This window comes from Liolophura sinensis, chromosome 7 (assembly GCF_032854445.1).
Source record: "Liolophura sinensis isolate JHLJ2023 chromosome 7, CUHK_Ljap_v2, whole genome shotgun sequence".
Lineage (NCBI taxonomy): Eukaryota > Metazoa > Mollusca > Polyplacophora > Chitonida > Chitonidae > Liolophura > Liolophura sinensis.
The window spans coordinates 21,264,734-21,282,198 of NC_088301.1; the positions used below are offsets into that span (position 1 = coordinate 21,264,734).

The 17,465-nt window shown below is 37.9% G+C and overlaps 1 protein-coding gene across 1 annotated transcript in view; it reads left to right on the top strand.

Moving 5' to 3' along the window:
- LOC135469799 (otoferlin-like) overlaps positions 1-17,465 on the top strand; it is a 78,548-nt gene that overhangs the window by 7,096 nt on the left and 53,987 nt on the right. Inside the window, exons 8-18 of the mRNA XM_064748402.1 lie at positions 74-190; positions 953-1,105; positions 1,932-2,124; positions 3,095-3,354; positions 4,608-4,769; positions 8,453-8,584; positions 9,023-9,184; positions 9,643-9,814; positions 12,155-12,279; positions 12,715-12,852; positions 14,438-14,461. Coding sequence (XP_064604472.1) covers positions 74-190; positions 953-1,105; positions 1,932-2,124; positions 3,095-3,354; positions 4,608-4,769; positions 8,453-8,584; positions 9,023-9,184; positions 9,643-9,814; positions 12,155-12,279; positions 12,715-12,852; positions 14,438-14,461 — 1,638 coding nt within the window. The remainder of the gene's footprint in view (positions 1-73; positions 191-952; positions 1,106-1,931; positions 2,125-3,094; positions 3,355-4,607; positions 4,770-8,452; positions 8,585-9,022; positions 9,185-9,642; positions 9,815-12,154; positions 12,280-12,714; positions 12,853-14,437; positions 14,462-17,465) is intronic.

The window sequence follows — 17,465 nt, forward strand, 5'->3', positions numbered from 1 at the left end:
AAGTGACAATGGAAAACTAGGTATAATTATAACATAGGTAATCCTTGCCTTATGTTTTTTGCATTTTCCACAGGATCACCTGTCAACATTAGCCAGGACTATGAAAGCCACTGTCACCAAAAGCAACATAAAGGAGAAACTGAAGGCAGCAAATAATTACCTACAGAAACTACGCAATCTTGCAGTGGAGGTCAGTGTTTTGAGTGTTTTGAGTGAAGAGAGCAGCTCTGATAGATTTTTCAAAATAAACTTTGATAAGTGTTGATGTAAGCAGGGTGATACATTGCTATGTTTAAGGTTTACATGGAATCTTTTGCTGAAACAAATGTTTTACAATTGCTGATCCAGTTCTTGTGATGCTTTTATTCTTTCAATTTCTTCAAAAGCTAGGCGCTGTTAACAAAACACATGTATTTGTATATAAGTATGATTATCTGATAATTGATGTATAACTCTGACTAGTGACATTGGCAATCTTGGCACTGTGTTGCTTGGTGCTCTCAGCCTAACATTGGCAATCTTGGCACTGTTTTGCTTGGTGCTCTCAGCCTAACATTGGCAATCTTGGCACTGTTTTGCTTGGTGCTCTCAGCCTAACATTGGCAATCTTGGCACTGTTTTGCTTGGTGCTCTCAGCCTAACATTGGCAATCTTGGCACTGTTTTGCTTGGTGCTCTCATCCTAACATTGGCAATCTTGGCACTGTTTTGCGTGGTGCTCCCAGCCTAAGAGGAACAGGCCATATACTGGTTGGGCCGATGTCAGTAATCTGTGACTGGGTTGTGTATGGTGTCTTTGGCATGGTGAGGCAGCATTAGAAATAAGTCCTGGCATTGGATCCAGCCTTCTAAAAGGACACTGTTATGATATTGCCAAAAAACTAGTCGCAAAAGTACATTAAACCCCAAACAAACAGAAGTTATTAACTGTGAATGACATTTGCCTTCTACAGCCGCAGCATGCCCTGCCCGACATCTTCATCTGGATGGTGTTTGGTCAGAAGAGGATCGCCTACCAGAGGATTCTGGCCAAGGATATCATTTACTCGGTGGTTGATGAGGAGAAGGGAAAAAACTGTGGCAAGGTCATCACGCTCCTCCTCAAGGTGAAACATATATTTTTGTAGAGTTCAAAGTTTAGGATGTTAACTCAGAAGAATGCTTGTGATTCCTTGAGGGGAAAGTGTGAAGTTGGTCCAGTGGTGGAAAAAGTTGGCTCCATTTTGGGTTATTGAAAACATTGAATAAACAGTCTACTGTAATTCTTCAACCTTTTCACACGTTTGCATGGTGTTTATTCAAGGATATTCTGAAGGCATTATTCTGTGCAGACTTATTTATAATTTTTGTGAAGCCCTGAAATTGGCTAATCTAACCAACGTTGTTTTGTCTCCAAAATTAAATTATAAATGTGCATAAATTGCAATGAAAGTTGCTCTTTCATATGCGAAAAGGTGAAGGAATTAGGGTAAGTGATCCATTGCTATAACTTCTCTCTGACCAATTCCACAGGAGCAATTTTTGATGTAACACTGTGTTGCATAATTTACTTTCCAAGAAGCTGAAGTTGTAGATTTATCCTAGCATTGCATTTGTCAGATGCTCTCATTGTTCTCCCTTAGGGTTTGAAAGCAGGCTTTAAAATCAAGTTTCTCATTTGAGTCAAAAACTGGCTGCATGAAATGAACCTCTAATACTGAGTGCTAGCCATCAAGTGAAATTCACCTGGGTTTTCATAATGAGATATTATTCTTTTATTTGGATTTTTTTTCTTTGGAAGTTTTCAAACATATGCTGTACCACAGGTGAAAAAGTGACCTCAATCATTAAATTGACATTGTCTTCAGTAGTTTTATTTAAGTGCTGTTTTTGTTTTGTTTTTTTGTTTTTTACACCTCATAGTTTTTAAAATTTTTTTATTCCCACTCTCAGTTACCTGGTAAGAAAGCCAGTGGCCAGTCTGGATGGTCAATTCAGGCTAAACTGCAGGTCTACCTCTGGCTGGGCTTGATCAAACACAAAAAGGACTTCCTAAGTGGCCTACCCAAGGGATATGAAGAGAATGCGGATATTCTGAATGCCAGTAAACCCAATGCATTCCCACCGCTGACCATCACCTACATAGGTAAGCGTGCAGTCAGGATTATTTCCACAAACTCTCATCCATGGGAAATTTTTAGTATGGTATCAGAAGTACATAGAGAGAATTGTTCCATGCTTTCTTTATGTCATACCCAGTCTATCTACTTTCACTTCACATTGATTGGTGCATACAGTCACATCAGTAGTTATTAATTTATGTATTTGATTGGTGTTTTAGACCATACTCAAGAATATTTCACTGATATGACGGCGACCAACGTTATGGTGGGTGGAAACCGGGCAGAGCCCTAGGGAAACCCACGACCATCTGCAGGTGGCTAGCAGACAAGTCACTTCAATAGGCGACATTTCTATTTATATATGAACTTAGTCAAAATGGATCCTGACAAAACTGACTTTACTTGCTGATCGTGACATGCAGACTATAAAGTATTGCTCATCACATGTAAGTGACCAGTTCACTGCTGTAATTAGCTGAATGACCAGAAATCTCGTCCATGATTAATTTGCGCATTTTTTGGTATTCTGAGAGTTCTATTAATTTTAGAAATGTGTTTGGGGGTTTTCTTGAAACATGGGTTAATATTCTAATGGAAAATTGTAAGTTTCAGCACCAAATGTAACCTTTTGTGACATTTGTTTTCCTCTAAAAATGCACTTTTGAGGGCGAAATTTGAGGTAATGTAGGGTGTACTAATGCTTGCTCTTCAGCTATGTGTAAGAAATGGTTGGTTATTTACAAGGGAAGGTTTAGCTCTTACAGGCTTCCTCCACCCATATACCTGATCTACGACTCTTAGGGTTCACAGTGAGCCATAACTGCCAACAAGTTGTGGATGGCCATGGGCTCCCCATTCCGTTCCCCGCATTCCCTTCCCCACACCGCTGCCCGGTTTTCTCATACCATAATGCTGGCCGCTGTCGCATAAGTGAAATAGTTTTCAGAATGTTGCCATATCTGCACACTGACTCTTTGCTCTTTTCTTTCTTAGAGAAGCAGACGTTCCAGCTGAGGGCTCACATGTACCAGGCCAGAAGTATTGTAGGCTCTGATGCCTCAGGACTCTCTGACCCCTTTGCCCGGGTCTGTTTTTGCGACCAGAGCCTTAGTACCCAGGTTATTGATGAGACGTTGAGTCCCACCTGGGATGAACTGCTCATCATGAAGGAAGTCATCATGTATGGAGTGATGGAGGAAATACTGGACGACCCACCCACCATCATTGTGGAGCTGTTTGACCAGGACAAAGTGGTGAGCAGGGGATTTTGTAAGCGTAATGATGCAGATGCAAGAGATAACTTTGTACAGGTTTAGCTTATGATGCACCCTGAGCAACAGCGCCCAACAACAGGGAAATCAATGTTAAACCAAGTGCTGTGGGTGGTATCTTAAATAGTACTGCAGGTATTGAGATCCAGGTTTGAACACATGTAGAGCACAATGCCACAAGGGGGATGTTCCATCGTTGATTGGGTGTGTATTGTTTATTAAAGTCAATATTAAACAAAATGTTAGCGGTGGTATCTCAAAAAGCACTGGATTTATTGAGCTCAGGGTTTGCGCGCATGGTACAGCACAGTAACATGAGGGTGTGCATATAAAATATCATAAATTACCAAATCCCTGACTTAATGTATTGTGTATTAGAATCAGAGTTAACCAGAATGTTAGGGTTGGCATCTCAAAAAAGTACAACATGTAACCTGAAGTTAATGTATATACATGCATACAATGTACAGTGACACAAGGTAGGTGTTTCATCACTTATGGTCTGTATATATTAATTACCCTAAATTAAAAAAATTCATCATTTCAGTACTCCATTACTATGGAATTCTGACAAGTTTTGCATCCATGTGTCTTATACAGCCTAGCTGTTTGGTATCCTTGCTACCAAATCTAAGGTGTGATCCAGAATTATGTCTGTGGTAGATATGTGACGAGTATTGGCCATGGGTCAGGAAAACCTTCACAAAACTGTGTGATCAAGCTTCTCTAGTCACTGTGAGTGCAAGTCCAGCTCATGCTGGCGTCCTTCAACGGCCGTAAGTCTGCCAGCAATGTATGGCTGGTCGTGGGTTTCCTCCGGGCTCTGCCCAATGTGCTCCCACCGTAATGCTGACTGCCAACTTATACGTGAAGTATTCTTGAGTACGGCGTAAAACACCGATCAAATAAATAAATCATGCTCTTCTAAACTAGTTCTGAAAAAGACGAAAAGGTACAAAAACTCAGAAGAAAAGGTACAAGACTTTTATTTAGTTATTCTTTCCTGTAAGCATTAGCTACATGTACTTTCTACTCTTGATGTTTAGATTCCTTATGTGAGCAGTAAGCTTTTTATACACTTGGTAATGTGTATTTTGTACATCTTTCTGATAAAGCAACTCGATTGACTTAGTTTTTTAGACAAGGAGTGTGTTTTCTAAGTGCCTGAAGAGAGTCAGAATGAAGTTCCAGATTTGATAATGGCATGCAAATAGTAACATGCTTTTTTTTTTCAGGGAAAATCAGAGTTCATCGGACGAGCCTTAACAAAACCAGTGGTGAAGATGAGCAATGAGAAATACACCTCTCCCAAATTCCCACCCCGCTTGGAATGGTGGGACATCTACAGGGGGCAGGACAAGGCTGGGGAGCTGCTGGCCTGCTTTGAACTGTTACAGGTGAGATGGTGTGCTTGTAAGGTGCACAGGTGCATAAATTCACAAGCACAAGATGCAAGGTGTAACGTGTGTGTGTGGGTGTGCATTATTGATTACATGTGGGTGCACCTGGCTGTAGTGCCCACATTCACCGGAGGAAGTATTTAGCCAAGATATCCACATCCAGATGTTCGTTTTGGGGCAGGTTTAACATCTGTTCGATGTTACGAAACTGGTTCCTTTTCTATCATGACATCATCCGTTTTATTTTTTACATCGCAAGGGCAAATCAGTGCATTTTTGGGTGTGCAGTATTGAAGGTTACTGACAAACGTGACCGTAAGTTTACCTGAAAAAAGTCCTCTAAGCTAAATATTTCAAAAAGTGAAAAGTCGTCGATTATGAATAATATTTTCTATTGTATGTCCCCATCCATGTAAAAATGCACTAATTATACCTCCAGTGCTTTAAAGGCAAAGAATACACTAGCATGAAGTACATGTCACATGGAAGACCATTAAATATTGTCTGGGAAAATAATTTGATTTATTTTTTTAGAATATTTTCTGACCTAGTAAAATGCATTTCAAACTTTAGGTTCTACTGTGGCTTTTTCCCATATTGGGACCAGTGACGTCACTCCAGCTTTTTTGGCACTCTACACACAAAGATTGCTATATTTCATCAATCAAAATGCATTTTCATTTAGAGCTATGAATGCATCCAACAAATGGAACTTGAAACGAATTATTTCAAGTCCACAGTAATGCTGTGACGTCACTGATACCTTCTGGATTCTGACAAACCTTACCAATCCTGTCACAGTTAAATGTGGAAAAATGTCAGAATTCTGTGTTTAACTTGTGAAAACTGAAAGCCTGCTAGAGTTGAACAATCAAACCTGGTACCTGGAGATTTATTTTCTATTGCAAATGTTTTGTTTTAAGTTAAAACAGCCCAGTCATTGGTACATGTGATGTAGTGTGATCATTTGTACTTTACAGCATTGTGTACTGTAACCTTCCTTGTATTTGTGTTGAAGTGCTTATGTTTTGGGTCTTGACATATATATATCTGTACAGTGCTGAACGATTAGCTTCTTATCAAGGTTCTTAAATTGAATCAGTTGTGACCAGCAAGGTACTCTGTGGTGACTGAAAGGAGTTTCAGTCTCAGTTATAAACTGTTCCCTCGTTTGGCATTCAGCATGAAGGGGATAGTGCAACTACTGGTTGACCCATATCAATATAATGGCTCGGGCGGGGCAGCTTACTTGCCTTCGGTAAGTTGTCTTAGTGAAGCAGCACTAGATAAAAGGGCATTGAAAATCCGTCCTGCAACAAGGAGGCACATTACATACATCCTAAGGATTCCTTAGGATTTTTTAGTATGACGTTAAACCCCAAGCACTCACTCACTCACTCACTCACTCAAACTGCCTACTCATGGAGAGTGATGATTTATGAAATAAAACCATAAGAAAATGTCTCACACTTTCAAAGGATGCCTTAAGAATTAATTTTCCTCTGAAAAACTAACAGGGAGACGTGCAAAAAGCCTTGGTAAAACCACAAGGTTTTGAGGGTGCTCTGTTTATTTTCTACTAGATGCATACTTTTCAGAAACTAGATAGTGAACTTCCATGGTAACTGACTGACTGTAAGCTGACCAATCAAACTGTCTTTATTTTGGAACAAATCATGCTCCAGGTCGCAGTGTTAAGTGGCGTGAATAGTACAGGCGAAGAGAAGCTATTACCATTTTGATATAAATGCTTTTGCTTGGACATCTGCATGTTCAAATTGCATTGTTACATACATGTATCTGGCATTTGTTATCTGGGATCAACTCTTCTCACAGTTTTGACAGTATTTGAAACTCAGAGTTGCGAATTGTGTGTTGATTAGATGCTTTCCAGATGCATTATTTTGATGATGAATTAAGATGTTTTTTTTAAGGTATTTCTGTCCATCTGTCTGTTTACATGTCCATTAGCTTGCCTGTTTGTCCCTGAATTGTCCATCCAATTGTCTTTACTGTACTGTACTGTCCTGTCCTGTCTTTTAGCTGCACTGTTTTTGTTTGTGTTTTCATCTTTAACCACTGGGTGGAAGCTGTAATTCTAACATTAAAGCCTTAGCATCAGTCTGTCTGTCGTCTTTTAAATGGGACAGATCTAACCCTTTATTGTCGTTCTCTCAGTTTCCTTTTGATGAACGAGAATTACGGATTGCTTTCCGAACCCCACCCCATATAAGGAAGAAGAAGCTCTTGGTACTGTCTGTGTGTACATTGTATCTGTGGGCTGCAGCCTCTCACTACCCTCTCACAATTCCACTCGCTTATCTTATCCTCGCCTTGGCCACTGGAAAGAGCAAGACAACACGCTGAATTCAAAAACAACCCAGTTTGCAGCTCTGATATGGTAGACATAATGCCCTGTAGATTGTGTGTTACCACCCGTTCACCCCTTTTATTCACTACCAAGTGTTGTCTACTGTCTTTGGACACCAGGCGTTTTTTAGGAGCATGGCGGGGGGAGGGGGGGGATGTGTCCCTTCTCAATCCTCCAATCCTCAGTCCTCCAATCCTCACTGACTGCCCAGGAATGCTCCACATCAAATCACTCCAAGCCCCGACAACTCTGCGTATACAACAGCATGACAACAAATGCCTCAATATTGAGAATGATGGCACAAAGCTGTGTTTCTCTCATGTTTATAGTTTAATAGACAAAACCATTATTATATGTAAGAAGTTACTCTCTGCTTGTGCACCCAGTAGATCACTATATCGTCCTAGGTTTTCACTCCAGACACAAACACAGCACTGGTTTGAACAGCTTTCTCACCTGGCACAATAAATCATGTCCACACATGTCTGTGTTAAAATCATATTGTAGTATCAAGGCTATAAAACTAGAGCAGTTTTATTTTTTTGACTTACTAATGCACCTACATCTGTAATAATCAAATTAAAACTTCAACAACTAGTGTATTTTAATTTGAATTCATGATAACAGAATTAGTATTTTGTATTGATTTGGAAAAAAAAAAAAAATACTGGTAGTTAGTGTCTGGATATAACAGCGCATGAAAGATTGCATGTCTTTGTTTCTGATATGTAATGGATTTTGCAGCTTAATGAAATGATACATGTGCCATACAAACTGTGTATACATGTAAACTGTGTTTGTTGACCGCTGATATGAGTGTAACATTTCTTTGTCTTATATTTGCATGGTAATTTGGACTAGATTAAAATCCATGAAATCCTGACCATACTGTTAAAGTATGTGATCTTCCAATTACCAGGTCATTTCCATAATGCAAAATTTGGTTTCAAGTTGGACAAAAGTCTCCAAATTACACACCTTTAATAGTGAAATATGTGCTCTCAAAACAGGAGCAATCATTCAAGTTAACTGAGACATCCACTACACCATTAATGGCTGACGGTGGTGGGTAGAAGCTTTTTAAAACGATAGCGTTAATATTAATTTTTATAATTTACATTTCATCAAAAGTTACTTGCATCTCTGTTCAAGTACAACACCAGCAGTCAGCAAACACACAGTATGATGTACATGTTTGTATAACTCAGGATATATTAAAGAAGCAGCCGTCTATTTGTGTTAATCTACTCCTACAGTATCCTTGTGCGCCTGTTCATGTATTTTAGAAAATACACATTTTTTGCTGTAGCTGGCACCGTTTGGGGATTTGTCCGGGGAAGATTTACCTCCCATGGAGATCCCAGATATAGGACAAGACAGAGGGCCCGTGATGCCCGTACCCAAAGGGATCCGACCAATCCTTAGTAAACACAGAATTGAGGTAAGATAGTGTAACACCTGAGTCAGGTGTGGCTGGGTGATTACATCCCTAGCTTATCACGAATATGTCTTGAGATATTTGATGTGCTTTGAATTTGTATTTTTTTTTTTGTTTCTTTTTCTTTTTAGCTATCTGGTTTCTTGTGATCAAGTGATTCTTTCTTCATCGCTTCATATTCTTAGAGCAAGTTTACTGGAAGGTGATAAGGAATCCTAAAGGCAAAATTATTCAAATTGTTTTGGTTAAGTTAAAATAAATTTGTTGTTAAAATTAATGTGGTCAAATGTGCTAACAGATTAATCAAAATACGTGTGGTAACCATGAGCGATGAGTCCAAGTGAAGTTGTGTAATTTGATCTTTGTGTTTGATAATATCTTTTAGTCTTTGCATGAAGTATTACTGTGGGTTTGATGATGTGGTTGTTATGTATTTGTCAGGTGTTATTCTGGGGTGTACGGGACTTGAAGCGGGTGCAGCTAACGTCAGTTGATCAGCCTAGAGTGGAAATCGAATGTGCAGGGCAAGTTCTACAGTCTGTCATCATCACCAACTATAAGAAAAATCCAAACTTCTTCATCCCTGTCAAGTTTTTTGATGTGGTAAGTAAACAGTAGCTTAGGAGGCTGATTATTGAAAGTTTTTGTAACAATATACTAGTCTTTAGTCACTTAAAAAATCATCATATTTATACTTAACACATATTGGTACATCAAGCAAAGCTAATACTTGGCTTAAGTTTTTAAAAAAATGCAGGGGCCATCACTGATTTGTTCACCAGTGTGATATACTGTAAGATTGTAAGACCTTTTCACACAAAGTTAATGGCAATAAAGTGCAGAATAACTGTGAAAACTGACTACAACTTTCGAAAGTGGTTTTATTATTGTGGTTTTATTATTGTACAACTGTTCTGAAGAAGGCTATCTCCCCTTAGTGAGCACAGAGTGAGTTATCCCCCTTGATCCACATGGCTAAGAAATTAGATGAAAATGCTTCAATTTGGCTTTATTTGGAAATATTTTTATTTCATTGTTTATCCTGTGTATTCTGTTCCTAGGAACTCCCTGAGAATGAGTTGTACTGCCCACCTATCACCATTCGATGTCATGATTGTCGGAATTTTGGCCGATTTGTTCTGGTTGGAACACATGTCATCAACTCTCTACAGAGATTCGTCTACATTCCCACCACTAAAAGTGCCAAAGCTGCATTAAATAAACTCTTCCCAGGTAATGAAGACTCTGATACCAAATTTGCTGTCATCATTGATTGTTTTTTAGCTCACCTGTACAAAGTAAGGAGAGGTATTGCGAGAGAGGGATCAGGTGTTGTCAGTGGTGGTGTCCAGATTGGCTAAAGTTTTTGGCCAATCATAAGGTTGCAGTTGCCACCCGTAGTGCACAGATAGCCAATCATCGCTAGTAATTTGTGTATTAAAGATCAAGGAAGTGTTTTTCCTCATAGCTCCATATTTCCTCGGCCATTCACAGGGTTGCAGTTACCACCCATAGTATATAGATTACTAAATGCTGTTCGGGATATGCATATCAAACCTTTTGTCACAAACTCCCCACTGTGGCTTTTCATCAATGCATAACATATGAAGTCATTGCTCTGTAATCCTTACCATAAACCATCATAGGTGTGACAGTATAATAACTTTGACCTCTCTTGTTGATTTTATTAGAAAATGATACCAGTGTATGTCAATCATGCTACTTTATTTTGGTTTAGTGGTCACGTATCACATGACTTAAACATTGTTCAGTTTTGCGAACTGCTCAATCAGACAAGATACCAATATTCTCAGAGTGTAATATGTTCATTCTACAAATGTTTTTTTTTTAATGCTGCCACCAAATCAGTTAAAGTTAAAAAATGGTTTAATCAGCATATTAAGGAGGATAAGGTGTCATATAAAGATAATATTGTGTATGCAGGCCAATATTGAGGTGAGCTAGGTTCATATTTAATCAGGGGCTGTTCTGATCAAATTTCTGTGGATTTTAGCAACTCACCAGAAATAGGCAGCATCAAAAATGTGATCACAATAAAAGTCTTAAGGGTTAGCACACAGATTTGAAATTTTGGTTTGTATAGCCTGTTATGTGTTGAAGTACTTCTAATTTAAACTATGGCAACCAGCTGGAAATATGAAGTTACCAATCGCGAGTTTCACTCTTACAATGCTACTAAACCTTACTGAATTGTCTGCATCACACTCACCTGTTGTTAGGAGTTACCCTCTGCCCTCTCCAAGATCTTCAGCTTAGATTGTCAAGTCTGCAGAATTGCATACTGGGTAGCCTCGTTATAAGACGCCTCGATATAGCGCGCATTCGGATATAACGTGACCCAAATCTTGTCCCCCAAAGATTTGTGATGTACCTTCATGTGAGAACAGCTAAACAAATTAGGATTTTTCACCATGAAATATATGTAAATAAAGCGACATCATCAAATAAGCAAAAAGAAACGGATTTTCTATAAATGATGGAAGAGGTTGTAACTGGTTACATTGCCTTGCAAGTGAGTTTGATTCCAAACGCATGTGTGACGTTGGTTTTACAACATTACTACGTGTGGCTTCATCAGCAATGCAGAACCTATTTTACTCACTGTGACAGGCATACCTCGTAAAGGGATTAAACATTTGCACCGTTCCAGTAAATGCTGATAACTTCAGTCAGATTATTGAATGGCTCTAAAGCAAGGTGTGAAATGGCAGGGAGTGAGATTTGGGTCACCAGCATGTTGACGTGTGAGAGTTGAGATGAACTCGCACAAACCTTTGAGAATAGTTTCTTAATTTTTTTTCCTCTTTCCTTCATTTAATACATTGATTTAGCAGGACATACATGAAAATGGTGAACATTATTATTTTGTATGTTCAGTAGTTATAACGTGGTCATGTGATCCGGTTGATAGCTAGTCGTCTGCAGTCCACCATTTTAAATGTGAGGCCAGTGAGTTCTATGAGTTACTTCTGATACAGGCCGACATGGAGGAATTGGTTACCAAATATGTTATAGCTGTGTTTATTTAAAAATAAAGTGGATGAAACTGTGTTACGTGTATTCAGCTTGTGGAAATGTTTAACATGCGCCCAGTTCTGTAGATCAGCTTAGGCCCGTGATTATGTGATACGAGGCTTCGCGGGATAGGACTCGTAGGACGGGGCTGAAATGCTTGAATCCTTAGGTAGCAAAAAATGTCATGCGTCTATAGTAAACTAACAGTAAGAAAGCATTTGACAAATCGATACAACTTCATTCATTGTCCTGACCTGTAAGATAGACTGTAGGCCTATGTACTTGATCCCAAGGTCATTTTGTTACAAAGCGTGGCAGCATATAACGTATTCGGGAACCTGTCCCCAAAGCGGCTCTCCGTGGCGAAGCTACACTGTATTGAAGAACACTTAAGATCACCTATTCTTTATAGAAACCTTCGTTTTGTTATGGTGTAGAACATTTTGAATATTTGGTCATGGTCTTATTGATGATAGTGTGCTCCCCTACAGATGAAGCTTTTGTTTCTTGATCGGATGAAATCTTGTTCTGTTACAGGACGAGCTATTGACGGAGGTCCAAGACAGGTGGGCCAAGCCTCTGTAAGGGCTGAAGATGTGGCGATAACTATGGATGAACGTAGGCCTCTCATTAATAGAGACCCAGTGGTCACAATCGACACAGTAAGTCATGCTCTACTGGTCTTACATCTGTCAAACCGTGCTAGCGCGGCACAATGTGTCAGGATGTCTGAGTTCAGGTGCAGCTCATGCTGTATGTGGGAAGGTCTGCCAACAACCCGTGGATTGCTGTGGGTTTCCCCTGAGCTCTGCCTGGTTTCCTCCCACCAAAATGCTGCCTGCCATTGTATAAGTGAAATATTCTTGAGTAGGGCATAAAACACCGTCAGACAGTAGGGCAGTAGGGCACACAGGATTGGGTTGGAAGGATGTAGTTTGACACAGCAAGATTGAAAAAAGGTTTTTGTTTTTGCATTGGTTAGAGCTGAACAAAATTATTCAGCCAAACAGTTTGCATGAGTAAGTACACCTAGTCTTTTCAGTGTCCACTGCACTAGTTTCTCATCAAAGTCTACCGTTTTTTATTTGTTCTTGCAGATGACTGCAAAACAGCTGAAAACTGAGTCTAACAAGCGACGTAAGAAGAAGGATGGGGTTGACACCGAGGCAGAGATGGACATGGATGCCTTAGATTGGTGGAGCAAGTACTTTGCCTCCATAGAAACCCTAATTGAAGTAACTAGAACCTTGTCTTGTTTTATTTGTGTATTTATGAGCTGTTGTTTTGCCGACGTGTACGGCTAGCTGTCATAATCTTCGTTGATATTGATTTGTGCTTTATTTTGGCAAGCTTTGATGTATCTTTGGGTGATTAGTTCTTGAAACACTGTGTGCTTATATTTGTTAAAGTAAAACATGAGGCTTTGCTGGCTTTGTTTGTGCGTGAACGTTAGCTACAGGTTCTTTGCTTAGCTATGCCACAAAGTTGTTTGATCATGTTTTTTTCTTATGTCAAGAATACTGATGTGTTGATGTTAACACCTGTACTGCCCACAGTGAGTGATAAGGCAGTTAATTCTCACGTTTTCTTAAATTCCCAAAAAACTGTTTAAAAAAGAAAATCATATTTCGGCAATGTTTAAGAAAAAAAATCATTTAAATTATGGTTACAATTTTCATTTCTTGTCATTTTCTGTTTCTCAAGCTCTTTTAAAAGTAAAAAAAAAGGAACAGAAAAGACAGGTGTGTAAAGTTTTTATTTTTACTTCAAAAGTAGGAGTTTCTCTTACAAATAAGAAAATAAGAGAAATCATTTTGGAGTATGAATCAGTGGAGTGTTTTGATAGAACTAATCACCTGATAGGTACATGTACACTATTGTTCGTTAATTCAGTAGACATAATAGTGACCATCAACCTGTAGACTTCATCAGGTTCATGATTTGTAGTACAAACCCTGTCATTTCCCTTTTGTGTTGCCGAACAAGTCTTAGTAAAAAAACTTGAGAGAACTTTTCACAGTCGTACAGTATTGTGTTATCGTGAGTATTTGCAGTGCAGCAGACTTCAGTATGCTGTAAGTTGCATGGCTTAGACTTGCACACACAAATAGCCATCTGTAGCAACTTTTGTTGCCCTCTGTTGCATGCACTGCTACATCATTACAGCATGCCACAGTCTTCTGTAGTCTTACTTTCTCATTTAATATAGTACTTGAGCCTTCAAAATTCTGTATTCCATGGAAGCCTCATATTTCAGAAACAGCGAAGACTCTGTATATGTGCACTGTAAAATTTTGTGAATTTATGGGAATCTTTGAGACACTTGAAAACTTTTCATGGACTCTTAAAAAAATACACACAAAAACAACTGAGCTGATTGCTCAAAGCTGTAGCATGAATTTAGGGATAAATCGCTATGTGTTTGCATTTATCTAACATGTGAATTGTTCTGCACATACATACCGCTGCGTATTTCAATCTGATAATTTATACTGATAATCCAATCAGGACATTGCCAATCAACAACAGGATTTAACCTTCTCAAAGAGCCGTGACAGTTTTAAACTGTCTGCCTTTCGGCAGACCCTTGCCTACCTTTTGACCATTCTTATGTTACAAAGTATATAAATGCACAACAACTGCGCATAACTTCATTTATATGCAAATAATGATAAAAGATGCCAAACCATGTGTGCTTTGTTCGCAGCATGTGTCTTTCAGTGAGATATGTGTAGTCACTGCCCTAGTGTCATAGATGTTTTGTTTGGTCAGCTTTTGTAGTACAGTAGTCACATGACCCCGTTGTTTATTTCTGCACAGGACAAAGAATCGGGACACCTGCAGGTAAAACACACGGGAATTTGTTTTTCTTATTTTTTACTACTCACTTTTTTCTGCTTTATTATCATCATTATTATTATTATTATTATTACTGTCATTATCATTACTGATAATCTTGATTTCTCCCAATGCTTCGTTTTAAAGTGATGTATATTTTATATTGAACCCAGTGGCAGTACATATTTGTTTACACTTCATTACTAAAATATCTTCAGTAAATTGGTTGGCATTTCAAAGCGTAGCATTTATGCTCAAAACAGACCTGTTCTCTGTTTTTTGTTAAATATTTGCTTGCCACTCCGTTTTGTGTCAATAATGTCTGCGTTGAGGTGTCAAAATTTTTGTGAATTAAGGGAGCCAGGTATAAATGCTGTTTTCTTCATTTTCTTTCAGAGTGTTCATTTTATCACATACTTTTTTTTCTGCACAACTCGGATAAAATTTAATCCTCTATTTTTCACAGATTCTCTATTTCTCCATCCCTATTGTGTCTTTGGAAATTTCTTTAATATTTTAACTTCATTTGTGTTCATATACATGTATGTATGTTATAAAACTACTGATACACATACAAACATTTCAGTGACATGGTTGCTTCAAATGTTCTTCCTTAATATACACGTGTAGATATGGGCAGAGTTGTTTTTGGATCTGTCTAAGTTTTGAATGTATTGAAAGTGGTGATGAACTATTTCCAATAATGGATATAAATAATACACATGTATGTCAGTGCCTATATGTCAGTTCTTAATTGGTTATCAGTTGAGATATTATGATTAAAACTCCTAGTAAACTAGTCTTTCACTAGTCAATCCCAAAGTTTTTTCTTTATTTTAGAACTTTATATTCAGTAATCGTTATATTTTGCTTACTTTGCACCAGGGGTCAATTCCACAGAGCCATTTCTGACTTAAAGGAGAAGAAAATTTTTAAAAATTACATTATAAGCTGAAAAGAGCATATTTTTTTCTATCTAGTGGTGCCTAATGCATAATTTTGCGATTTTTCCTCGCCATACACATAAAGCTGGCATAAATCGCTGAGTCCATCATGTCCTTCATCTTTAACACCCTGTAGTTAATTTTGGGGGTGTGTTGTCTCTCAGCCAATGAGAGTAATTAAAACTGCCGGCTTGTTCATGTAAGCTCGGATCCTACATCCAACATTCCTATTTCCTGGAAAACGAAATGTACTGCTTGCTACCTTTAAGGAAGAAGGTTTTTTCTACCGGAAATATACGAACTGAAATATTCTTCTCCTTTAAGTCAAAAATGGCTTTGTGGAGTCTGCCCCTGAAAACAATAACTTATACTACTGGTAATTCAGTATAACTATGAAGAAAGCTACATGGACAGTTGGGTTTGGGGGTATGTGTCCTTCATGTTATCGTTTTCAACCAGCAAAGATAACTGTAGGTCTGTGTCTAAGCGTGTAATTTTTTAAAAAAAGTAGGAAATACGATATCCAATGAAGGCCATTCCTCCTCTTATGTCCTTGTTCCACTGTGATGCCAATTACAGAGAAACTCCCTGATCTGGTGATATGTGAACTTATAACAAATAAAGAACAACTACACATACATTTTTCAAGGATTATAGAAGTCACCAAATATATTACTGATCTCTCACACAATACACAAAACTAGACTAACTAAAATAAAAGATGACAAGAATGAAACTAATACAATAGGTATTCAAAAAAAAATAATAAAACGGAAATATAGTAAAGACTTACTTGTGTACTGTATATATGCAACAATGGGGCAAGGACTGTAGTATTGATGAATTTGTGTAAGCTTACATGAAGGTTATTATGTATAAGAGTGATGGGTTATCAAATTTGGCTTATTGTTGCTGAATACAACAAGATCAGAATATTTTTAAAGTGTAAGTCGATGATATGCACAAATAACAATAATAACAGTATATATGACATACCACAGAAGGAAGTGCTGTTTGATAAGAAAAAAATTACCACATTGTATTTGTCCTTCAGTAGAATTTCTTCTCAACTGTTGCTTCTGAAACTAGAGACCCTTTTATTGTGATTGATTGAGGCTCTGTTTATCTGGCATTGATGTGCTTGATTTTGAGTTTCTTTTCTGTTTAAGCTGTGCCATGGTTTCATGATATTACAGATAAAATTTAGGTCCGAATTTCATGCAAGAGTGAAAGTCATAAAATTGTTCGTACATACAGAATTTTTGTTATTTTGTGAAATGACTTCTTGGCAGGATGAGGATGGTATGGAAGATTCATCTGATACAAAAGACTCAACTGAAAAGACCAAGGGCTTTTTTAAGAAAATATATTATTTTTACACGGAACCCAATGTTCAGTCAAATGCAAAGGTATTTGAATCAGTGAGAAATCATTACTGCAGTAACACAGGTGTTGGCAGACACCAGCACTAAACGAGGCAGTCAGTTGTATGAGGTGGTCAGGTGTTGGTTAAAAAACATTTGAAGTAAATGCATGTTTGTGTCAGGGATAAAATAAGCATTATTAGTTTTAAAGATGCACTAAACTTGTTAGATGGAATGGCTTACTGGTTAACACTAATGAACTGACGAATTGAAATTCATACAGAAGAAAATATTTTAAAATATATGCATTGATTATGGAGCACTAACTGTTTTGCGATTAAACAGTTTATAATTTATCAAGTGTACATGTATGCTTATAATGCTTAAAAATTAAGGCTTGCTTTAATTATTGAGCAAGATGTACGTATGTTGTTCTTTTCCAAATATTTGTTCTTACATGAATTCGCGAAACAATAAATATAATAAAGGCTTAATTGTTGTAGTTATTTTCGAAATCATTGTATGTTCCATTAAAAATGCAAGGAAAACATCTTTGCTGTAAATGGCATGCATGAAGAAGCATTTTTAGGAGTTCATAAGCTATAAGATAAGGGTGAAGCATGTAAGCATGATCGGGAAGATGGCACACGAAGCATGTGGTTAATTTGGGTGGTGCGGCTGAGATATTAATATCAGATATAA